The sequence below is a fragment of the Polyodon spathula genome, chromosome 11 (assembly GCF_017654505.1).
Source record: "Polyodon spathula isolate WHYD16114869_AA chromosome 11, ASM1765450v1, whole genome shotgun sequence".
Taxonomy (NCBI): Eukaryota; Metazoa; Chordata; class Actinopteri; order Acipenseriformes; family Polyodontidae; genus Polyodon; species Polyodon spathula.
In genome coordinates this window covers 46,040,364-46,065,437 of record NC_054544.1, presented here as the reverse complement: position 1 = coordinate 46,065,437, position 25,074 = coordinate 46,040,364, and the positions used below count along the sequence as shown (strand labels likewise).

Below are 25,074 nucleotides of genomic sequence, written 5' to 3'. Positions count from 1 at the left end.
TGCCCTAATTTCTAAGTTCGAAACTGTACCTCCTATAGTCTGCTACATAAACTACATACCTGCACACATCCATAACCTTCCAGAGAAGCAGATGGTGTGTATTGAGCGCTTTTTAATATATTTTTGTAATTGAACAAAACCTTGTAATTGTAATTAGAATTTCAGCAAACAATGCTGCTGTAATTGTAAGTATAATTCTAATTGAGCCCAAGTGTGGATATTTTGAGGAATGGAATACTATCATGTAGTGGAGAGACACCCCTGCAAGGTGGGAGTCCCAGGAAAGTGTGCTTTCCCTGTGGTAGCAGGTGCACATTTAGTGTTCCAGAACTCCCTGCGTACTCGCTTGCTGTATCCTGTCTTGTCCACATCGCAGCAAATTATTTTCAACATATTCCTGATAGTTTTGATGTTTGGTTATTCACACATCATAGATAAATAAACTTGAGTAATAGTTTTTTTTTTTTTTTCTTCTGAAGACCATAGTGTGTCCTGGAAGAATGCTGGCGCTCTGATTGAAATGAGTGGTGTAGTGTGGTAACACAAAACCAGCACTTTCAGGAGGGCGCATGATCTGGAAACGCTGCGATCCTTAGAAATAAATCTTATATTTTTCTCCTGGAGAACAGATTAAATGTCAACTTGATTTACGATGCAAGATAAAATATGTAAAAGAGTAAGCAATATGTTTAAAATATAATGCTATGAAGCGAACATCATGGGACGCAGCAGGGGTAACTCACTGCGCATCTTTAACCTTCCCAGGGTGCTGTGTGGTGGGCTCTGTATTGTTAGTGGGCTTGTGAGGTAGCACTCCTGGAGTTTGGATGGGATTGTCACACACGCTGTCTGTTTGCTTCTCCCCAGTTGTTTGTGCTGTGCCATGGCCTACTGCAGCTGGCTCAGCTTCTACACAGTGCTTACATCAAGAGCAGCATCACCACCATCGAGAAGCGGTTTGGGCTGAGCAGCTTCTCCTCCGGCTTCATATCCAGCATGCATGAGGTACCGTGATGCAGATCAGCAAGGTCTTCAAACATCCAGACATGTGCCCATGGAAGAACATTTATTTAGCCACCTACAGAATCCCCCCAGCTATTGCCATATTATCTGAAGCTGTGCTGCAGTGTGGAAGGCAGTGGGTTTGAGTAGCTCAGTAGTATAGTGATGGGCTCCAGTGTGGAGGCAGTGCAGTACTGGTGCTAGGGTCTAAATCAGTCAAAAACATATTTTTCTTCAACAAAACATATTGTAACATTATTTTACGATGACTGTCAACAAGACAGTAATCTGTCAACTAACAGATATCCAAACTTTTGACAAATCAATTATGAGTTAATCAATTTGATTAATAACTCTATTTTAGTTACAACTCATAAGCAAAAACATAATTTTTGGTAGGCAGTGGGTTTGAGGAGCTCAGTGGTCAACCTCAGTGGTCAGTTCTGTGCTGCAGCATGGAGGCAGTGGGTTTGGAGGAGCTCAGTGGTTAGTGGGTGCTTGCAGTGAGGCAGCTCAGTGGTCAGTTCTGTGCTGCAGTGTGGAGGCAGTGGGTTTGAGGAGCTCAGTGGTTAGAGAACATGCTGGCTGCAGTGTGGAGGCAGTGGGTTTGAGGAGCTCAGTGGTCAACCTCAGTGATCAGTTCTGTGCTGCAGTATGGAGGCAGTGGGTTTGAGGAGCTCAGTGGTTAGAGAGTGCTGGCTGCAGTGTGGAGGCAGTGGGTTTGAGGAGCTCAGTGGTCAGTTCTGTGCTGCAGTGTGGATGCAGTGGGTTTGAGGAGCTCAGTGGTTAGAGAACATGCTGGCTGCAGTGTAGAGGCAGTGGGTTTGAGGAGCTCAGTGGTCAACCTCAGTATTCAGTTCTGTGCTGCAGTGTGGAGCAAGTGGGTTTGAGGAGCTCAGTAGTTAGAGAACATGGGCTGCAGTGTGGAGGCAGTGGGTTTGAGGAGCTCAGTGGTCAACCTCAGTGGTCAGTTCTGTGCTGTAGTGTGGATGCAGTGGGTTTGAGGAGCTCAGTGGTTAGAGAACATGCTGGCTGCAGTGTGGAGGCAGTGGGTTTGAGGAGCTCAGTGGTCAGTTCAACTAACAGCTGACAGAGCCTGGCCTCGAGCCATCAGTCAAGCCCACGTACATCTACCCTACTCCTCGAGTCACAATAGAGGAGCTCAGTGGTTAGAGAACATGCTGGCTGCAGTGTGGAGGCAGTGGGTTTGAGGAGCTCAGTGGTCAGTTCTGTGCTGCAGTGTGGATGCAGTGGGTTTGAGGAGCTCAGTGGTTAGAGAACGTGCTGGACTGCAGTGTGGAGGCAGTGGGTTTGAGGAGCTCAGTGGTTAGAGAGACTGTGCTGCAGTGTGGAGGCAGTGGGTTTGAGGAGCTCAGTGGTGGTTAAGTACTTAGGTGCCTGAAACGACGTAACACTCTACCCGTCACCAAAACTCTCGTCACCAATCCTGGCAGTTCAACTCCTCATGAGTCACCCAAAACTCCTCGAGTCACCAGTAGAAGACCGACGTCACACCTCACGTCACCCAAACTCCTCAGAGTCACTCAGTGTACGACCGACGTCACACCTCCGTCACCCAAACTCCTCGAGTCACCAGTTCACTAGTCCAGACACGACGTGGACCAGAGTCTCACGATGCACGTCGAGTCACCACCTGGCCGACCGACGTCACCCAAACTCCTCGAGTCACAGTCAAAGACACGACGTCACACCTCCGTCACCCAAACTCCTCGAGTCACCAATCTCTTGCACTTCAGACGTCACACTCCGTCACCCAAAACACTCCTCGAGTGTAGAGGATTGCCAAGACACGACGCACACCTCCAGTGGTCACCCAACTCAGTCGGTCACCAATGGATGCAGTGGGTTTGAGAGTGTGGAGGCAGTGGGTTTGAGGAGCTCAGTGGTTCAGTGCTGTGCTGCAGTGTGGAGGCAGTGGGTTTGAGGAGCTCAGTGGTTAGTGCTGCTGGGCTGCAGTGTGGATGGCAGTGGGTTTGAGGAGCTCAGTGGTTAGAGAACTGCTGGCTGCAGTGTGGAGCAGTGGGTTTGAGGAGCTCAGTGGTTAGTGCTGTGCTGCAGTGTGGAGCAGTGGGTTTGAGGAGCTCAGTGGTTAGTGCTGTGCTGCAGTGTGGAGGCAGTGGGTTTGAAGAGCTCAGTGGTTAGTGCTGTGCTGCAGTGTGGAGGCAGTGGGTTTGAAGAGCTCAGTGGTTAGTGCTGTGCTGCAGTGTGGAAGGCAGTGGGTTTGAGAGCTCAGTGGTTAGTGCTGTGCTGCAGTGTGGAGGCAGTGGGTTTGAAGAGCTCAGTGGTTAGTGCTGTGCTGCAGTGTGGAGGCAGTGGGTTTGAGGAGCTCATGTTGAGAGTAGGTCCATAGTTTGATGTACTTGTTTTTCTGATGCTTTACCTCCTGATGGATGTTTTGGTTTCTTTTGCAGATTGGGAATGCATTGCTGATCGTGTTTGTGAGTTACTTTGGGAGTCGTGTCCACCGGCCGAGGCTGATCGGTGTAGGTGGGGTCCTCATGTCCCTGAGCGCCCTCCTCTTCACCTTGCCTCACTTCCTGTCACAGTCATACCAGTACTCCCCTGTGCTCGAAGGTGAGAGCTCTCTGCCAGTCCCTTCCTGTACCTGCAACTTCCATGTAGTGCCTCAGGTTTAACATCACAGGTATTGATTTTCGAGCTGAATAAACAGACAGCTTGACGACTGTGTGGATGATGCAAGAAAATCAAAACAAATAGAATCACAGTAAAATACATTTGTGTAGAGGTCCCAGAGTGTGTCACAGACACACACACACACACAAAATAAACAATTAAACCATTTCATTAAAAACAGTCTGATACAGAATTTGTTGAAAACAGCCTGTGAGGGTAATCTTAACCAGTTCATCCAGCAAGCTGGTCCTGAATAGTATGTGTGTGTGTGTGTTACTGTAGGGATAGTAAGACTTATTTTGATAGTGCCCTGTTCCATTGGAAAGATAAGATGTAACAAAGAGTTGGAGTTTTTTATTTTCTTTTCATTTTGCATATCTGATAACTGTTTTAACTGAACTTCAATACATGGGTAATTGCATATCAATGAATTACTGGTGTCTGCCTGAAACAATACAGCAGTTAGCAGGAGTCACAGGAACACAATAAGTATTCTCACTGTAGGGTGGCATACTTTTTTTTTGATAATTAACAAATGCATTCAAAATAAACAAAATACAAAGACAAGAGGTCAATGGCAGTGTACCAGAAGTGAATCATCACAGGTAGATCATCTGCTAAACCAGACTAAACAAGATCCTGACCTCAGCAGCATACCAAATCAGATTCGTGATGATCCTGTTCAAGTGGATTAACTTAGTACTGTGAAGGATACGATTAACTTAGCACACTTGCTTATCCGAAGCATGTATATTGCTTTGAATTTTTTGCAGACAGCTGCATTTTCCTTCTGAAATGACAAATACATCTGAAAACTTTATTCTGTGCATTTCTCACGACCGTCACGTTTGGGCAGTCAGAGAATAAAGTCTCGCTCAACATATACATTTAAAATAAACTTTTTAATCATGTACCTTTTGATACCGTTTCCAGTTTAACGCAATACAATTTCAGGTAATATGCTTTAATTATAAAAAACTAATGGTCCATTTATCACACAATTAAACTGTGTGATGTTAACAGTGTCGGTATCTTAAATGCAAGTACAGTATGATCTGCCACTTTGAAATGTTCACAGAGAAAGACATGACATTTATTTTTACTTAAATATGTTTGATGTAATAAAAATGTGTCATTCTGTTTGTACAGGGATTCCTTTATATAGTTATTTGACACTGAATTCCACATATCAGATTAGTAAAGAAGGGTTTATACAGCTATGGCCTAGTTTTGCATGACCTAGAATTTTTAGGATTGATATGTTATTAAAAAAAAAAAATCCGATATGAACATAATTTAGATATTTTATTTAACATCATGCAATCAAATAAACTATAAAATTATATTGCAAAAGTCTACTGGAAGCCATAATGTAGTACAGTATTTCACAGTTTTAAATGTTTTTCCTTAAGAATATGGAAAACTACAAAACAGTATGTAATTTAAGGTACATTAATCAGCAGGTTTCATTTGACTTTATGAAGCAAAATGTGTTTATTCTATATAGGGTGATGGAAAACTTGTGCCTATACCTGTAGGTTAGTCCCTATTATTGGTCAACTGGATTTCTTGAGCTGGTATTGTTAACCCCATCTCTGCCAAGCTGAAAGAAAACACACAATTATTAGTGTTCAGGGTCTTTAGCCTGCCACAGTTCCTCACAAAACAGTTTTATCTAACTGAGCCTTCCCCCCCAGGAAACCACAGCAGTCTGTCCTCGGAGCTGTGCCAGCCACGCGAGAAACCCTCACTGCTGTGTGTGAAAGCAGACTCTCTGCAGGCTGGTGCCACCAAGAGGGAGTGGCTCCTAATGGCAGCTGCTCAGCTGCTGGCCGGGGTTGGCTCTGTGCCCATCCAGCCTTTCGGTATCTCCTACATTGACGACTTTGCAGAGCCAAGAAACTCTGCACTGTACATCGGTATGTGTCTGCCGGCACCCACACGAGATTCTTACTGAAGAGTCCAGATACTAATATACATCAGCTGGGAGAAGCTGAATTAAATAAATCAAGAAAGAAATACTTTAATGACATATTTGTAAGGCATTAGGCTTACCTTAACTGCTAGTAGAACAGTTAAAGTACAGACATCTTACAAAACAGATTGGTGACAAGGTTTGGATTAAACATTACCATTAAAACCTCCTGAAGGATGCAAATTCCATTTTTAAATGCTTATGGTATGAGGGATGGGCCCCATGTCTCTATTTCTCTATAAATCCAGATTGGCATTCGTGTCCGGGCTCTCCGGGCTTCAAATCATCTTCATGCTGTAAAATGTCTTCTTTGTGTGTTTTCAGCAATCCTGTTCTCAATATCGGTCTTCGGACCAGCTTTCGGGTACCTTCTGGGTTCAGTGATGCTGCGAATCTATGTTGATATAGGCAGGATGATGCCAGGTAAGCCTGAATCTCTGAGCATTTAAATGGGTGGCAAGCAGTGGTTCAGTCCATTGCTGTTGTACTGAAGATCTTTTGGGTCTATGCCTGCGTTTTCCAGCTATGGATTAAAAGTTTTATCTGTGGCTTCCTAATACCCAATCACTCTCTGTGCTGGATGCAGTTAGACCATTGGTGTGAATTTGACCTACAGTACAGGAGGTGAATGGATAGTAGGATGCTGAGTTCCGCTTCTCACCCCACCCCCAGGTGAAAAGGAGCTGAGCCCTTCTGACCCACGCTGGATCGGGGCATGGTGGCTGGGGTTGCTGGTCTCTGCTGGCTGCTTGGCTGTCACATCCATACCTTACTTCTTCTTCCCACGCCACATGCACAGGGTCACTGGCAAGGTCAGTGCATTACTTTCTTTCTAAAAATCTGTTTTAAAGGTCAAGGTGTAATTTAGAAGTGTATTAATCCTTTAAATTTACTGTGTGTGCAGTGCCCTTTGTCTTTTACATTGGTTTTGAACACAAATCAGCGCTGACTTTCATAACAGGGCGAGGTATTTTATAAATTTTATAAGTCGGTTAATAGTTGGATCACCTTAGAAACTTGTATAAAAAAGCTCAAAGCTTAAACTTGTATAAAACAAGCTTAAATTAGCTTGTCACAAATGCTACTAACTGGGGGTGTTACTTTATGAAGCAATACTAAAAAACCCATGTACGCAGTGACAGTCCTGCTGTGCTAGATGTCCATTCCCTAAACAGCATGACAGCGGAGGACAGGTCAACCTTTGGAGCCTTCTGACTGTCCTTGTCAATGACAACTAGAAAAAACTGTTCAACCTGTTTTTACAAGGAAACGTTTCACAACTGCTCTACTTAAGTGGCTCATAACAGTATGGACTACTTTTCGATTTGTTAGCTCTGCTGTTTTATGGTAAGCATACTGTACATACTGAACCCGGGTCTGTGGATAAAGTTTTTTTTACTTCAATAGATAAACAGGTGTTGATGCTGGCTATGTTTTGATAACATCTTTAATATAATAGCAACCTAATGCATGGTTTCCATCATATACAGGGGTTGTAGTTTTGTTCAATGGCTCTGAGCAGCACCACTATAGAAAGGGTTAAAGTGGCATGACTACAGACATCAGATTTCCATCACATCACTCAACAGTGCCTGCTACAGGAAGGCTGTTTTTGTGAAGCATAAAAGCTTTTACAGACATTGTATTTGGTTGCTGTATTACCGAAGGGACTTTATTTTTTGTGATTTTGATAATAGATGATGTAGACCTTTCATCAAGGTGTGTGTGTATTTTTTTAAAGAATGCGTGGAGCGCTCCTGTTCCACCTTGCCCCAGTTTCATGGCCCCTGAACTCTTTTCACCCATAGGTGAATGACCATGACGCTGACATGCTGAAGGAGGATTTGAAGAAAGAGGAGGTTTCAATGCTTGTCTTTATTAAGAGTAAGTTCTGTCCTGCACACTTCACACACACCTCCAAGAGGCTGTCAGTGTGTGCCTTATTTCCTGTAAACACTCATTCAGCATACTACATGTATTACAAAAATTACATGTAACATGGGACAAACTGTGTAGTGATTTATCAATTAAAAACACCTGTATACATGTATAGTGTACAGTCTTCTCTCCAGGCATGTCTGAGCTTTGTAACCTGTGTCTCTGTGTCTGACACGTCCGTCTAGGCCTGTCAGAGCTTTGTGTCCCTGTCTCACAGTTCTGTCCAGGCCTGTCTGAGCTTTGTGTCCCATAACCCTGTGTTTCAGAGTTCCCACGCATGTTTGTCAGGCTGCTGCTCAACCCGCTCTTCATGTTCCTGGTTCTGGCGCAGTGCAGCTTCTCGTCCGTGATTGCCGGCCTCGCCACCTTCCTTAACAAGTTCCTGGAGAGACAATACGGCACAACTGTTTCTTATGCCAACCTGCTCATCGGTGAGTGACGAAAGAGGCCTCATACGATTCTTTCCAATTATAGCCAGCGAGGTGGACAAATCTCTAGTCCCCTTTCAAAAGAACAAAAACAGCATATTCCCAATTGGACAGTGAAGAACAGACATTCTTGCCACAGTGGGTAACCCTGAATAGTCGCATATGTGTCATGCCTTCTCCAGAGATTGAGTATTTAGCCCATCACTGAAAACAATAACAATATAGGAGCATGAGGTCTGCAGAAGAGCAAGGTTATACATGTAATAGTCGCCAATGTTTTGAATATTTTAAATATTGGTAGATAGTAAACAGTGGATGATAGGTTGTAAATGGTTCTATATTGTTGTTTTATTTGAAGGCTCCATTAACCTGCCAGCTGTGGCAGTGGGTATGCTGCTGGGAGGGATCATCATGAAGAAGCTGACTCTCTCCCTGAAAGCCATCCCCAAATTTGCCATCAGCATGCTGCTGAGCTCCATCCTCCTCTGCGTCCCCCTCTTCTTCATGGGCTGCTCCACACAGAAGATCGCCGGGGTCTCCCACCCACCTCTACACACCAAGTGAGCTCTGGCTGTCCTTTAAGAGGCGTGGTACTCTTTGTGTAGCCCAAACTGCTGAAGATAACTCCTACGTGATCTTTTTGCGCAGAGAGAAAACAAACAAGTCCAAACAAATGAATAATAAAAATAAACAACTATATAGATGCAACATCAACATGTGAATCTGTTTAAAGGAGGACTATTGATGCAGTTGGTACTAGGACTCAAAACTCAAAAAATGTGTAACCTGTAATAAGAAAATTGGAAACCAAGAGTAAAATCCTTTCCCAGCGGTTATACGAGAGCAGGTACCCAGCCTGCTTTTCCAGCAGCAGAAGTGGGTAAAATGGGCTCAGGTACCAGTGGAGTCAGGTGTTTTTGTCTATCCATACACCTAGAGTTGTGTCCTTAGTCCTTGGTGTATCCCAACAGCCTCCTTCTGATGTGAATCTGCCAAATTGCTGCTCAGAATTAAAGGGTTAGGTAATTGTATCTCTTTCCTGCTGTTGGAATCACATTGCATGCATTAGCAGTACGCTGTATATAAATATGTATTTCATTAAGACTTTCCTGTTAGAAGAGAATTGGTGCTGACAGGCACCACGGAAGCCTTCCCAACGAGACAGGGAGACAGGAGACAGCGAGACAGTGAGACAGCGCACCTCAATCCTGACCTGAATAACACTCATTACTGGGTCCCTCAACCAGAGACTGATAATTATCCCAAATTGTATCGAATTCAAATAACTGACATGTAGTGCAACAAATCGTTCTCACAATAGTTTTCCCTCAGGTCAATCATTTTACACTGTAGCCCTCTTCTCCAGTCCATATTTACAATATATTATTATTATTATTATTATTATTATTTAATATATATATTTTTTTATTTAAGGCAGTAATGTGAAAGAACTTACTAACAGGGCCAAGTATGTTCCTGCCTCGCCGGCACCTTTTGCACAAATTGAAACCTGGCTCATCAATAAAGATGTATTTTACTGGCATCCAGCTGCTGTGAACACAAGCTTGTAAAGTTATAAAATAGGCTGTGCATTCTCAAAAAAAAATAAAAAAAAATAAAAATCGTATGTTTTCACCCACATAAAAATTGAACCCCACCACTACCCGCAAAATCCAGACACACTTTTAAAATCTTCATTATGGGAGGCTCCTGAGTGGCGCATCCGGTAAAGGCACTCCGCATTAAGTGCAGGATGTGCCCTATAGCCTGGATATCACCAGTTCGAGTCCAGGCTATTCCACTGCCGACCGTGGACGGGAGCTCCCATAGGGCGGCACACAATTGGCCGAGCGCCGCCCAGGGAGGGAAGGGCTTTGGTCGGCCTGGGTGTCCTCGGCTCACCTTGCACCAGCGACCCCTGTAGACTGGTTCTTGCGAGCCTGCCTGTAAGTTGCCCAGAGCTGCATTGTCCTCCGACGCTGTAGCTCTGATGTAGCTACATGGAGGGCCTGCAGAGTGAAAGGAAGCAGGCGGCTGATGGCACACGTTTCGAAGGACGCGCGTGTCCGTCTTCGTCTCTCCCGAGTCAGCACGGGGGTGGCAGCGGAGACCTGGGTGAAATAAAAAATAATTATTGGCAATTCCAATTAAAAAACAAAAATAAAAATCTTTATTACATTCTTCTATATCAGGCAGGATATAAGCACCACACTTGTACATTTCTATTATTCATAATACACAGTTAAAACGTTGCATGGGAATGGCCTGCACTTTCCTTACCATCTATGTCCACTCACTTGAACATACTGGTAACGCAATTCCTGTACCCTTTCACTATGTCTCTCAAATGGGATCAGTAGATTTGTTTCATTCGAAGGCCATATTTCTTTAGAATTTTGGCAGTGGCCTGCAAGCTCACATTCTGTACTCCTTGACACAAGTCCTCATCTTCATTGATGCTGCTCTGGATCTCTCTGAAGGAAATGTTCTTTTTGGCCCGGACCATATCTGTTATAACAATCTCTTGGTCATCTGTCAAGCGGCAACCATGGCCTCCAAATGGAACTTTGCTTTCAATTCTAAACAGAATAAATGCAAACACTTGTCACAGTAATGCATAGGTTACATAATGTAAAATAGAAGTTGGTTAAATGTATCCAGAAAACCCTTTCCCAGTGTCCCTCCTTCCTGACTCGTAGCATGGATTCGTTCAAGTGTAGACTGTTGGCAATTGCATAAGATTGCTGTATTTTGAGGAGGAATCACTCAGATAGTACACATGTGTTCACAGAATAGGAGGCTGTGTTCAAAGTTTTGCTATGTGTGTGTTTACAAGTGAAATCGGTGATTAGTTTTGCAAATGTGTTAGAAGTTTAAATATTTATCTTACATATTTTAGTAAGTGTGTCAAGGGTTTTAATTTATGTATTTTTCTACTTGAAATACTATAATGATAACATTAACACATTGGAAATTGTATATATTCCACTCCTTGTGTAGAGTTGAAACTATCTAGACATTCATAATAACTATTCAACTTCAAAAAGCAGGCTTTTATACAAGAAGCTGTGCTTCTGAGGTTTGCACATTATCACTTGATTCTCTTAATCAAAATTATTGTTATTATTATTATTATTATTATTATTATTATTATTATTATTATTATTATTATTATTATTATTATTAGCCAAAGCGACTTAAAGAAATTAAACAAGTTACTGGCAATAGAAATGCAAAACAAACACATAAATACAATATATACAAAATAAATATAAATAACGGAAAATACAAAAAGATATGTAAATAGGAATGTACAAATCAAGGCTGAATAAGTGGGTTTTAAGAAGATGGCAGAATGCGGTAGAAGACTGAACAGTCCTGAGGTTAACCGGTGGCTGGTTCCACCACAGGGGGACGAGGGAAGAGAAGGAGTGAGAACGGGAAAGTGAAGATGATGGTCCTTGTGTTTAAACAGTCCATTCCAATGGCTCTGTGCTTTCATTGACAGCTCCTCGCAATGGAACCAGACGACTGGGTGTAACGCTGCATGTTCCTGTCCATCTCACATCTTCCATCCTGTCTGTGGCTCCAATAACATCGAGTACTTATCACCATGCCACGCCGGCTGCAGGAACTACCTCCCTGACAGCCAGCTCAGCAGAGTCCTGGTGAGTGTCTCTGATGCAAAAGAAAGTGCTGGAAAGGCATGTTTCCAACTGCTACTGCTTCACCGGGTAAACTACTTCTGCAGAACAAGAAAATCATTTTTCCTTTCATCTGTTCTGAAATTAGTGTTATTCAGCTTCCACTGGTGCCTACTCACTCTACCATTTGAAAGCTAATGAATCATCTGTCAGTGCTAGTCATCTCAAATTGTTAAGAATTGGCTTAAAATATTAGCAAGAGCTGGTCAGATCAGTACTTTGTATGATATCGTGAGCTTGTTAACTCTTATTCCAATCACAGCATGGCAGACTTTTCAGATGTGGTTTTCTGTTTCACAAAAGGTGAGATTTACCAATTACTGGCACTGATGGTTTCGACTGTGTAAGGGATAAACAACGAAAAGTCTTGAATCGGTAAAAAAAAAGAAAGAAAAAAATCACTTTCGATTGCAGTTAGGATTATTTTCTTAACGATCCAACACTTTGAGTTGTTCATACCATAAAACATTTCTTCCTAATTGACAATGAGATTCATTTGATTGTTAATTTGGTAATTGGATTTGTTTTTTTTTTCTCTTTTCTTACGCTTAGTTCAAACAGTTAAAATGTTTGTCTCTTATATTGTGGGAATGTTGTCAGTTTGAGTTTGAAATCCCACCTGCACAGACAAAAGAACAATCCTCCATTTGTAATGTCATTTTAAATCTCTCAAGCGTATACAATCCGCCCTGTCTGTGGAGTCTCCAATAGAAATGTAGGAATGTGCTGTCACTCAGTATTTGGGGTGGGTTTAAAGCATTCAGAACAAATCAACGTTACATACAAATGTTAACCTATAGGTGGGGTTCAAGGGGCGGAGCTGGGCACCAACAACCTATCATCTCCTGTCATCACCTTATTTAAACATTAGTCACCTCTACCTAGCTGTCTTGTGTTTTTTCGTTTGGCATAAACCTAAGCAATTTCAAGACGCATCAACTTTCGTATACCTCAATAATGGAGTACTTACAGCAGTCGTCATCGGATTCAGAGGATTCCCAGGATTTTCCGCCATTACCAAATCATTCTCCTCCAGCTTCAATCCAGGGTCCATCCAGTCTCCGTTCTTTCTCCCCTTCTGGTATTTCAGTTACATCTGATCAGGCTCCCGATCAGGCTGTCGTCCAGGTTCCAGTTCAAATGTTGCCTACCGTCCCTGCCACTCAAGCATCGAATCGGCGCCGATCCAAGCGACTTCGGCCTCAGGACGCCCCTCCGGATCGATTGTTTTGGAAGGACTGGCCTGTGAATAAATTGATAAAAACCCTCCTTAAAAACGGTAACGCGATTCCAGCAGGGAGTGATAGAGAGTCTCTTTTTATTCTCTATTGCAATTTAGTCTCAGCAGAACCAGTCTTTCCTCCGAAAAAACATAATCAGCCGCGCCCAACCATTCAGACAGCAGGCAGTCTATTCCGGATCAAATCACCCCCACAACTAGCACCGCTAACCAGCAGCCAGCCATTGAAATCCAACATTCGCAAATATTTAACGAGATAAAATCATTTATGCAGCCTTTTGCCGATACTCTATCTTCGGCCAGTTCTCAACTGTTGGATCCAGATAAAAGGGTATCTAATATGCAACAAGGAAAACAATCTACAGCGCTGTCATTAATTTCAGAATCAAATACTGCAGCGCCACCTACAGCTTCTTCCAGTCCAGCCCTAATTTCAGCCAGCGAAGCAGATCCTCCAATATACAACCTCACTACTGGCTGTACGTACGGATCCTCCTCTCCAACTATTGTTAGACGTCACACTATATCTCCACAAATCAGACGTAACATTGTCGAAGGTAAGGACATTAATCTTGTTTCACTATTAATGACGACTTCGGAATTCTTGGACCATAGTGTAGTGGATTGCAGAGATTTGGCAGTAACTCTAAAATCCAGAGATCCCAGACAGCTTAAAAATCTTACATTAGGGGAATTTGTCCTTGCGTTCTCCATATTCAGAGATGGGTTATGCTCGGTATATCCTAACCGCAGAGCTGAATTGGATTCACACGAATACTACTTCGTGGAGCTGTCTGTCAGATACGGAGGGACTATGTTTTTTGAGTATCATAAAGCATTCTCTGCAAAAGCAGCAGCGATATTGGCAGCAGATAATCACATCATCAATTGGGCACAACCTGACCCAGATCTATTTAACAGAATTTTTGGTGGTTTAAGAGCTAACGAATGTGGGATCTGCGCTTCAACACCTCACTCAACATCCATCTGCCCTAGAGCTGCAATTGCACTCAAATTCCTTCTTCCGTGTTCAAAAGCAAAAATCTTTATTCAGCGACTCAAGAACCACAATTAGTGCAATCTCTCATCAAAAAATAAATTATAAAAGGATTGATAGTCGGTCCATTTTAGCTCCTCCTTTTCCAGTATATAGAATTAATCCTATCGCCATTGCCACGAGGAAAATGTCAGGAAAAAAGCGTCTCATTATTGATTTATCAGCACCACGGGGGTCAAGCACCAGCAGCATTAACTCATTAATTCCCCAAGATCAATTTTCCCTGCATTACATCACTATGACAGACGCAGTACATTCAATTAAATTAGCAGGTCGTGGTTCTTGGTTAGCAAAAGCAGATATGTCAGACGCCTTTAAAGTAATGCAAATCCATCCATCTCTCCGTCACCTGTTTGGTATATGCTGGCATGGGAAGTTTTATTTTTCCACCCAATTGACTTTCGGCTGCCGCAGCAGCCCGAAGATATTTGATACCCTGTCGGAAGCACTATGCTGGATTCTTCTTAATGTTTATCATGTCCCATTCTTGCTCCACTTGCTGGATGATTTATTTATTTTTTATTTATTTATTTATTTATTTTTTAGTAATTTCTCCTCCTTCAGATGCACCAGCAGAAGCGATTTCCAATCTTAAAAGCTTATTTTCCAAAGTTGGCGTTCCGCTTTCAGAAGAGAAATCAGTCGGCCCCCTTCATTCTTTGGAATTCCTTGGAATCATTCTGGATACAGAAAAGTTTGAAGCTAGCCTGCCTGAGTCTAAACTTAACCATATTCGTTTGCTCATTGAGGATTTTCAGATCAGTAAAACAATTAAAAAACGGGCACTGCTTTCATTGCTGGGTTATTTTAACTTTGCAATACGTATCATTCCACAGGGGAGGACGTTTATATCTCGACTGCTAGCGCTGGCATCAACAGCAAAAAATCTGGACTCCTATATAAATATCTCCTCAGAAGCTAGGAAAGACATTCAAATGTGGTCTGCGCTTATTCAGCACTGGAACGGTCTTTATGTTTTATGATGATTTAAATAAATAAATATAAAAGCCTATGTTGAAAATATCAACTACTATAAAGTTTATCAGTGTTACAAAAACATTTTTGTATTTGATTGCATTTTGTTTTGTTTCCTGAACCACAGCAACAGAACTTGTGAAAAGGTAGGAAGAAGGCTGCTTCAGCATAGCCTTGTTAGCCCACGTTTCTATGAACCGCATAGCCCGGGTATGTGCTCGAGTTGCCCTCCCCACACACACCCCTTAGTTTCCAAGTTTTTAAATTACTCAAGTTGGCTCCCAATTTGGGCGGGAGTCTGAATTGTGTGGTCCGATTTCACTCTAAAGTCTGAATTCGGGCAGGGAGGAAATTACAACACTAAATGTCAATTGAAAATGTTGTAGGGGGTGGGAACATACTGTATAACAGGACATTTTGGCTGGTATTAAATTCGACAGATTTTGACGTTGTTTGAATTGTCGTTTTTCGATTAGCACGTTCAGAAATAAAAATGCAACACAGTTTTGTATTTATACTTTTAATTCCAAAAACATTCAATGAAATGTTTACTTAATGAAATATGTCTGCTAAAAGAGTATGTCTTACAGTAACTTGTTATACTAGCATCTACGATGTCATTCAGCAACTTGGAGAACAACAAAGAAGGCCTTCTAATCAGTTAGACTAGCAAGCACTGGTAAAATCAGCTCCATTTTATAGGGTTGTGACACAGGTGGCTGTGTGGTGACATCAGGCCAGATGCAGGAACATAAATAGACAAGGGAGTACTTGGAACAAAAACAATGCTCACAGAGCAAAATAAAATAAAAAACAAAAACCAGTCACGAACACAAAATAATTTTAACTAAACAAATATGGTGCTGGAGCTTCCAGCACATGTAGCAGTTGTTTTTACTTTCGTTTTGTTTTTGCTTTCCTTCTCTCTCTCACATGTGGTCCTCCTCCCTTCTCTCTCTCACACACGTTCCTCCTCCCTTCTCTCTCTCACACATGTTCCTCCTGCCGTCTCTCTCTCATACACATTCCTCCTCTCATATGTCTCTCACACACGTTCCTCCTCCCGTTTCTCTCTCACACAAGTTCCTCCTCCCGTCTCTCTCTCACATACGTTCCTCCTCCCGTCTCTCTCTCACACACCTCCTGTCTCCTCTCATCACCCTCCTCTCTCTCTCACACACGTTCCTCCTCCCGTTTCTCTCTCACACACGTTCCTCCTCCCGTCTCTCTCTCACACACGTTCCTCCTCCCGTCTCTCTCTCACACACGTTCCTCCTCCCGTCTCTCTCTCACACACGTTCCTCCTCCCGTCTCTCTCACACACGTTCCTCCTCCCGTCTCTCTCACACACGTTCCTCCCCCCGTCTCTCTCACACACGTTCCTCCTCCCCGTCTCTCTCACACACGTTCCTCCTCCCCGTCTCTCTCACACACGTTCCTCCTCCCGTCTCTCTCACACACGTTCCTCCTCCCGTCTCTCTCACACACGTTCCTCCTCCCGTCTCTCTCTCACACACGTTCCTCCTCCCGTCACACACGTTCCTCCTCCCGTCTCTCTCTCACACACGTTCCTCCTCCCGTCTCTCTCACACACGTTCCTCCTCCCGTCTCTCTCACACACGTTCCTCCTCCCGTCTCTCTCTCACACACGTTCCTCCTCCCGTCTCTCTCTCACACATACGTTCCTCCTCCCGTCTCTCTCACACACACGCTTCCAAACAATAACAAAACGGTGTGTTTTTAACTAGACGTGAAATACCTTTAAATCTTAACACATTAACATCACCTGTTGAAATCACCCACCAGACAATACATTTGTTTTAAATAATAATATAATACACCATAGCCTTTAATTAAATCACCCGTTCTGAAATAAACAAAATACAATACATTTAAACAGCAAGGCTTTGCCCTGCCTCCTTTTGATGTGCAGGGTTTCTAGCCCTGTCACAAGAGTGCAGAACTAAGTTATGTAAAAGTTTTTGTTTTGTTTCTGGACTTTGTGATACCTGGATGGTGGGTGTCTTTAGTAATATCTACAATGCATCGACAATAACAACCAACCATTTGTTAACGACTTTGTAACAAGTCTGGCATAAACAATTTTGGCATTGTAAAAAGGGGTGAATTTAATTACCCTTGTAAAAAATAATAATAATAATAATAATAATAATATAATAATAATAAAACATAAAAAAACATGAAAAATACTTAATACAAAAAAGAACAGTCCTACTACAGTAGCAAGCAGGTTACAGTGCCTCAGGGTTTCTGATTGCGTCAGATCAATTCCAGATTTTTTTTATCCTTTGATGGAAGTGTCCGGTCTACTTTCTATGCTTTCAGATTGGCTTCATCACTGCCATTCTCATATCCACTTTGACATCTGACACATTATTTCCCTTGTCCAGCTCTTCTTTCCCTGCCAGAGGTATATGTACTGCATGAAACAACTCCGAAAGAATAGATGGATTTATCTTTTAAATCATTGACAATTTGAAAGCAATACTGTCTGCAGCGAATGCACGTCTTGACCTTTAACTGGCAAGTATTTCTTGCCCATCTCACGTGATAACTCGGGTAACTCAGAACAGCATGGAAACGCCTCCTTTTATAATAACCCAAGTTGTCCATCAACTTGAGTTCTGGGAGAATTCAGACCAGTTCGAGTGCACTCGAGTCAACTCGAGTTGGTTGTCCATGGAAGCAATAGACTAACGGCTTGTTCAGACCCTGATTAGCACTAATCTGTGAACCCAGCAGAGTCCTATATTAACCCAGCAGAGTCCTATATTAATCTTAATGGTGGCTGAATTTAAATGTGCCACTGTTCAGATCAAGTGGAGATTACATCCCTACATAAATAATTGTAAGACAGAAACCTCATTTGTTCATAGAAATTATTCAATTAATTATTAATTATTCATCTCCCCAGAACTACACTAACTGCAGCTGTGTGGAAGCAGATGAGAGCAGCGGGCCAGGTTCAGCCTTCCCAGGGTCCTGTGCTAACAGCTGCCCACACTTCCTCCTGCCTGTTATCTTCCTCATCTCCTTTGCGGGCCTCATAGCCAGCCTCTCCCACAATCCCATCTACATGATGGTGTTGAGGTAAGCAGCCACACATCTTACTCATCTCCTTCGCGGGCCTCCTAGCCAGCCTCTCCCACAATCCTATCTCCATGATGGTGTTGAGGCAAGCAGCTACACATCTTCCCTTATACCGTAGGGTACAGAATACTTACCCTGGCCTACCAAAACATTCTGAAACTTTGCTGTTATGCCATTTGCATCGGTGGTAAATAGATAACTACTGAAATGAAGAGCTCCACATTTAGGATTCAGGGTGTACAGCTAGGGGCAAAAGTTACCTTATAAAAAGAACAAATTTTGCTCCATAAGGTCGAATGAAACCTGCTGAATAATGTTACCTTAACATATTGAATTACATACCACTTTGTAGTTTTCCATATAAACAAACAAGAAACTGACAAATTGAAAAATTTGACATTTTGAAATCTTACATAAAACACTACACTACAATTATAGCTTCCAGTAGACTTTTGCTAAAGTCATTTTGTAGTTTAGTGTATTTGATTACATGATGCTTGTATTATGTCTAAATCCTAAAATTCTAGATGATGCAAAACCTTTGGCCATAGCTGTTGAACTGCATTTTGAATCAGAGAATTGTGAGAAGTAACAGATTACCACCCACGTATCTAGTGTCACACTGTAGAGTTGCTGTTTTTCAGCCCACCCCAGTCACAAGTCAATCTAACAAGTGTAGGTCCACACAAATTGCAGGACACTGCCCACCTTCTGAAACTGATTAACCATTGATTAACCATTCCCACTGTTTATCTGGTGGTTTCCTGTGTTTCACCTTCAACAACATTACTGAGGAGTTGGTTCCAGACTCTACGTCTGGAACCAACTCCTCAGTAATGTTGTTGAAGCTGAAACACAGGAAACCACCAGATAAACAGTGGGAATGGTTAATCAATTCTCCCTGACTTCACCCCTTTCCCATTAAAAAATAAAACCTACTACAAAAAAAAAAATTACTTTCCCAATGCAACTGAGTAATGTTCAGCCTTCCTGACTTGTATCTATCATTCATTCGTTCTGAATACTTTAAGCCCACCCCAACTATTGAGTGACAGCACATTCCTACATTTCCATTGGAGACTCTGCTTGCGAGATTTAAAACAAGAGCAGGAATCGGGAATGAAGGCTTGTTCGTGGGATTTAAATATATGTTAGAGTTAAAATAAGGAGGATTTAAAACAAAATTGCAAATTGTGGCAAAATGTAAAAAAAAAAAAAAAAAATGCCTACACACAAAAACCCCCGAAGAATGTGCCTGTGACCATGAATTTCGTTCTGGTTGACAGCAAAGGAAAGAAGGTGCAACTTAAGTGTGCAAGTACTGTCAAGTTAGTACTGTATATATTTTGACACATCAAAAAAAACCAAAAAAAAAACCGCTCAAGCATTTTGGAAAGTAACTGAAAACACTAATTTCATACAGTATATCCCCGAAAAAAACTGTTTTACATAAAACTAGAAAAAAGCACCGAAAAATGTCATTAATAAACATCAAAAAACAGAAGCCCTAAATATATTGCCAAAACACAGGGTTACAACCACAGCAGTAATTTCCTTGCAGTTCCAGCACAGACCAGCAGAGGCCTGAGAGCATGCTGCTTTTGTGAACCCACAATATAGAATTATTTTCTCTAGAATGGATTTAACAGTGTACCCCCTGCACACAGACACCCAGGACTAGAGTCGATATGAATGCTACGATATGAAATAACTTAGACATAGATTGCAAGTTGAGTTTAAGACTGTTGCCAGGTATTTTGTTGGTGCACCAAACACAAAGAAAATGCAGATATAACAAACTTGCATTGTTGACCCTCAGTACGATCAGAGTTCAGCAGCATAAAAGGACAAAATTTGATTTAATGGATTATATTCTTTCCCTGTTTTTCTCAGTCTGTGAGTTAAATAATATATGTAGAATTTGTCCCAGTCTTTTGAAAAATATAAAAGCAAACTAACTTAAATAAATAAAATAAAAAAGATTAGGAAGTCTTCAGCAAAAGGGCAACAAAAAATGGTGAAGTCCTTATTTAGTTCCATTTTATTAAAGAAATGCAGTCCTTTATCAAGAATAAAAGTAAAATAAGTGTTGTTCCTTCAGCAGACAATAAAAACTCACAGTCCTTGACTTTATAGAAAAAAACAAAAAACACAAGTCTCTATTTTTCTGTACAGAGAAAAAAGAAACAATATGCACTTTTAGTTTATGTATGTCTCTGGGGTTTCTTCTGAGGACACAAACAACACAAAATAACAATATTTATTACAGTCATCAGGGTTTAGCTGAGCACACTAGATCTATAAAGTAATAGTCATGTTATCATCCCTTCATTGGGTACCTGGGACTCAGTGACCCTATCCAACAAATAAAGAAATACAAAATACAAGTAAATGAAATCTTTTTTCAGGATGAGAAGTTCCACGCTCTTGATGACTTTTGATTTGAAATGATGTTTTAATTCTCCTCTTGTAGACTCGTAGAATATGAAGAAAAGTCGTTTGCAATAGGAATACAGTTCCTGCTCATGAGATTACTAGGTAAGTGAAGGTTCAAATATCCATGAATTGCGTCTTGGTTTGTTTACTGCAAAGTGGATGGATGTGTTGGTGAGGGTGCAGGGTTGAATGGAGTCTAGTTTCTAGCTTCCTTCATACATTACCTTTCTAATTGTCCAAAGTCCCTACATGAGTTTCTCAGTCCAAAAGCAATTTTGAGGGCAAGTGATCTGCTAATGGACCACGTGATAAGAAAACCCCCAAAGAACATCTTTACTTACTACAAGAGTGAATCCGTCGTGGGTCGGGTGTCTGACTGTATAGGTCAGCTCATGCTGATTGGTTGATAGGACCACAAAGCCACAATAAACGACACCTACTCATGACTTATTCATTTACTGTAATTAAGATTGTACTCAGGACATAGCTTTAAAATGAAAAATATTAGCATTTTTGTAAAACATAACTTCTATCATGCCCCCCCATTTCAGTCATGAAATGGTTCCATTCAGAATCAACTGTTATAGTCCCTAATAATGGCTGCTCTGTCATGGTGAGAATATTTGTTAAAAACAAAAGTGCAGCCTGAGAAACGCGTGCCATTAGCATTAAGGATTAAACAGGTTTTACCTTGTTCAGATTGTAGCGATTTCATTTCTTGCTTTTCTATTCCTACAGTTGTGATAATGTTTTCTTAAAAGGTACCAGGTATATGTGGTTTTTGTTTTGCTTGGATATTTGCACATATGATTCAGGTATGGTGTTCCATGCAAGGGATTAATCACAAAAGCTCTTACTCATAAATTGCTACTAAACTTTTCAAACTGCTGTTGTGTTTGAGGACATCTGTACGAGAATAGGATGTTGTTGAATTTTCACAACAAGCAGTGAAAGAACATAGACAGCAGCACTTTACCAGGCAAACTGAAACTGGTGCTTTTAGTTTGGTCTACTGCCAAGACTGCTGTGGCCACTGACTGTGTACGAGGTTTCCTTGACAACATTAAAACAGCTGGAAGCGTTCATCAGTTCATATGTCAGGAAATGGCTGAGAGTTCCACACTGCCTCAGCAGAGTGGGACTTTATGGTAAAGGAATACTGAAGCTGTCAGTCTCTGCTCTAACCGAGGAGTTTAAGAATGCCAATGTCCGACTGGAAATGACATTAGTAGATTCACGCAAAAGATGCGTAAGGGAGGCAGCATCTGTGTTGAAAACTGGAAGAAAGTGGGAGGCAAAGAAAGCTGTGAAAAATGCTAAGTTTGCCCTTTGAATTGATAATATTATGGGGCAAGTTCAGCATTGAAGAGGGGGTCTTGGTCTCAGTTCAGCTCCTCCTACTTGGTGCAAGGCAACCCCAGCTCAACAAAAGAAGCTGGCAGTCAACGAGGTGCAAAAGCAGGAGGACAGGATGAGGTGTGTAAAGGCCTTTTCCCAGGCCAAGCAGAGAGAATGGATGAGATGGGAGAGTGTGGAACAATGCAAGATCAGCTGGCAAAACCTATGGACAGTGGAACAGAGCAGGATCAATTTCCTCATCAGATCAACATATGATGTTCTCCCATCACCACAGAACCTAAACCTCTGGGTGGGTGAGAATCCCTAATGTCCTTTGTGTTCATCACCTGCAACATTAAGGCACATTTTGACAGGATGTAAGGTGGGTCTTAGCCAAGGACAGTTTACTTGGCACCATGACCAGGTCCTGCGGTGTTTGGCCTTAGCATTGGAAGAAAAGCATAACCTGACCAATAAGTTGCCACCAGTTTTATCAAAGCATTACACACAAAAGACAATATTCCTCCGTCCAGGAGAGCAACCACCCAAGAAAAGGTGATAAAACCAAGCCTTGTCCAGGACAACTGGAAGCTGCTGGAGACCTGAAAATGCTGGCAGGTTTTGGTCAACGGCTTATTTTTGGGATTGCAACTAATAACCTTCAACCAGATATTGTCTTGTGGTCTGGATCAGCACACCTTGTTCATATGGTAGAGTTAACAGTGCCATGGGAGGTGGGTTGTCGAGGATTTGTGGCACACTCAACAACCCAGTTTCTCAGAGATGTCGGGTTCAGGGGCCAAGAGTTGCGTCGCATAGTGAAGCATAATAAATGAAAGCAACGTGATGTACAGGTAAGTAAGCTTGGCTGAGTTGAGTGGGGGACGGAGGGGGGTGATGCTGGGACGCCAGAATCACTGTTGAGCCAGCCACCTGGAGCCAGCATCGCAGCCGTTATGCGTGCTGATGCACTGGGGAGGCAAAACAAGCTGATCCGTGGAGCCAGCATTACACTTCAGCCATCAACACCAGGCAGAAGGATATCTACATCGTCAGATGGAAAGCAACGCAAATGGATGGAGATGCAGATGGATCACATTAGTTTACTGTAAAACTACTTCTTAGTTGGTGTTTATCTTGGCAAGTGCCGAGTTCAAATCACCATGAAGTTTTAACATCTACTCTCAGGTAATGGAAGTCAATCAGTCATAAAGTCCATTGATTTCTTCTATACTGCACCCCCTCCTGGTAACGAAGTGAAGTATAATGCGGTACCTTGCTTTCCTCAGCATGGTTGCCAGCACCGGCGCTGTTTGGGGTAATCATTGACACGTCCTGTATCCGGTGGAACAAGATCTGTACTGGGAAACTGGGGGCCTGCAATTACTATGACAACAACCTTCTGAGAAATAGGTAAGGGGGTGGGGGGGGGGTATCTTTACTGCAGATCCAAAGAAAAGAAAAGCTGGCCTGCTTTGAGTTGAGTTGTCTTTACCTGTATACAGATCAGCAGTGTTGAAAATGTGAATGCCTGATGGCTTTGTTCTGTTTTATATAGCAGCACTATGTTAATTGCAGCTGAGTGGGTAGTTCAGTAGTATTTCAAAGGAGAACAAAAGTAGCTGAAGTTAACCCCTGCCTTGCCTGTCCCTCCATATTGCAGGTACCTTGGTCTCCAGATGGCATTTAAAGCCATGGGGGTCCTCCTGCTGGCCCTGGCTGGGTGGAAAGTTCAAAACACCAAAGAGTACAGCTTTCAAAAAACAAGTGATGGGCTGGTCTAAATCTCAGCTTTCACTTTCATTAAGAACAATCACATCTCAAAACACATCCACTACCATATGTGCAGAAGCCTCAAATGCTGGTTTTGAACCTGCTGTCTGGCTTGTTATGCTGATGATGTATCCCATTCTATTGCCTTCAAATAGGGATCTTAACTCAGCTTTGATAAGGACAAAACCACCAGCAGTCATTTGTAGAGGCTCTTGTCAGGGAGCCCACAGTTTGGAATACCTCACAATTAAAGCTCTTCTTTGGGGAGATTGATGAATCAGTAGCTAGGAGATTTCATTTAACTCTAAATTATTTTAGGGGATCATTTGAAAATAATACTGCACCTACAATATAGGCATCCTACATTTGGTTTTCATGATAAGGTGTGGGATTATAATGAAGACCTGTGGTCCCAACTGCTCTGTAAACTGTGGAAAAGTAGGATACACAAGTCTTCATTTTCCGAGTTCACTGTCTGCTTCCCAACAATCTTGTATAGCAACCCTTCAATGAGCTTAACCTATGTCTGTCAGTGCAAATACTCTATTGAATACATGTTTAATATGAACATATCTGTGCTGTTCCTTCAAAACAAGTGTTTCCAAAACAAAAAATGTGTTTCACATTTGGGACTTTAATTTTGCTATGCAGTGACCTTAGAACTGTTCCCTGTAACCTCTATATTAATACCAATGTTGGGTTAGCATCACAGAATACAATGCAAATACAGTTAATTATTTGCCAGAATAACTGGCAACTTGAATATGAAATTCAAGCAAATTTAATGTTGTTTTTTTAAAATATATTTTAATAAAAACAATTTTCTATAAACACGGATGGAAGTATGGTTTTCATTTGCCCTTGCATTGCGGTTCATCGTCTTCTGTCTTTGTTACGTTGTGTTACTTGTCAGTGCTCACACATTACACTGCACAGCAGCTCAATGGCTTTGTTACATTGTGTTACCTGTCAGAGCCTCCACATTACACTGCATGTTCCCATGAAATGTTCTCCTTTTTCTAGGAAAGCAGCACAACTGGGGATGGGGAGTTTGGTGGTGGATAACTTCACTTAGACTACTTGCTCACTAAATATCTTGGTATCCCTGAATAGATAATTATCTCCTCTTGAAACAATATGCTAAGTCCTCAGTGCAAGTACACGTAGTCTTGATTTACTACAGTCTTGTAGGGAGGTGACATAAACGATGGCATTGAACTGATATTTAATGCATGTGGGCTCAACCCCATGAGTAGAAGGATTTGTGGAGTAAAAAAGCATTTCAAGCTCAATACATGTGTAAGGAATAAAAAACAGGCTTTGTCTTTTTTTATCATGGATTGGATTGGATTGGTTGGTGACTGCGGCATATTTTATTAACAACTGAAGGGCAATCAGTCAATCTAAGAAAATAGGTTTGAACTTTGAAAAATTATCCTGTT

The 25,074-nt window shown here is 41.9% G+C and overlaps 1 protein-coding gene across 3 annotated transcripts in view; it reads left to right on the top strand.

Annotated features, from left to right (window-relative positions):
* LOC121323090 (solute carrier organic anion transporter family member 2A1-like) overlaps positions 1-24,463 on the top strand; it is a 47,254-nt gene extending 22,791 nt beyond the window's left edge. For 2 of the 3 annotated variants that reach the window (XM_041263842.1, XM_041263841.1), the window contains exons 3-15: positions 868-1,005; positions 3,435-3,597; positions 5,355-5,576; positions 5,957-6,055; positions 6,305-6,444; positions 7,441-7,516; positions 7,837-8,001; positions 8,357-8,558; positions 11,507-11,666; positions 17,910-18,085; positions 20,559-20,623; positions 23,149-23,272; positions 23,523-24,463. In XM_041263842.1, coding sequence (XP_041119776.1) covers positions 868-1,005; positions 3,435-3,597; positions 5,355-5,576; positions 5,957-6,055; positions 6,305-6,444; positions 7,441-7,516; positions 7,837-8,001; positions 8,357-8,558; positions 11,507-11,666; positions 17,910-18,085; positions 20,559-20,623; positions 23,149-23,272; positions 23,523-23,643 — 1,851 coding nt within the window. In that variant the 3' untranslated portion in view covers positions 23,644-24,463. The remainder of the gene's footprint in view (positions 1-867; positions 1,006-3,434; positions 3,598-5,354; positions 5,577-5,956; positions 6,056-6,304; positions 6,445-7,440; positions 7,517-7,836; positions 8,002-8,356; positions 8,559-11,506; positions 11,667-17,909; positions 18,086-20,558; positions 20,624-23,148; positions 23,273-23,522) is intronic. The other variant, XM_041263843.1, reaches the window with a different exon arrangement.
* Positions 24,464-25,074: the final 611 nt, after the last annotated feature.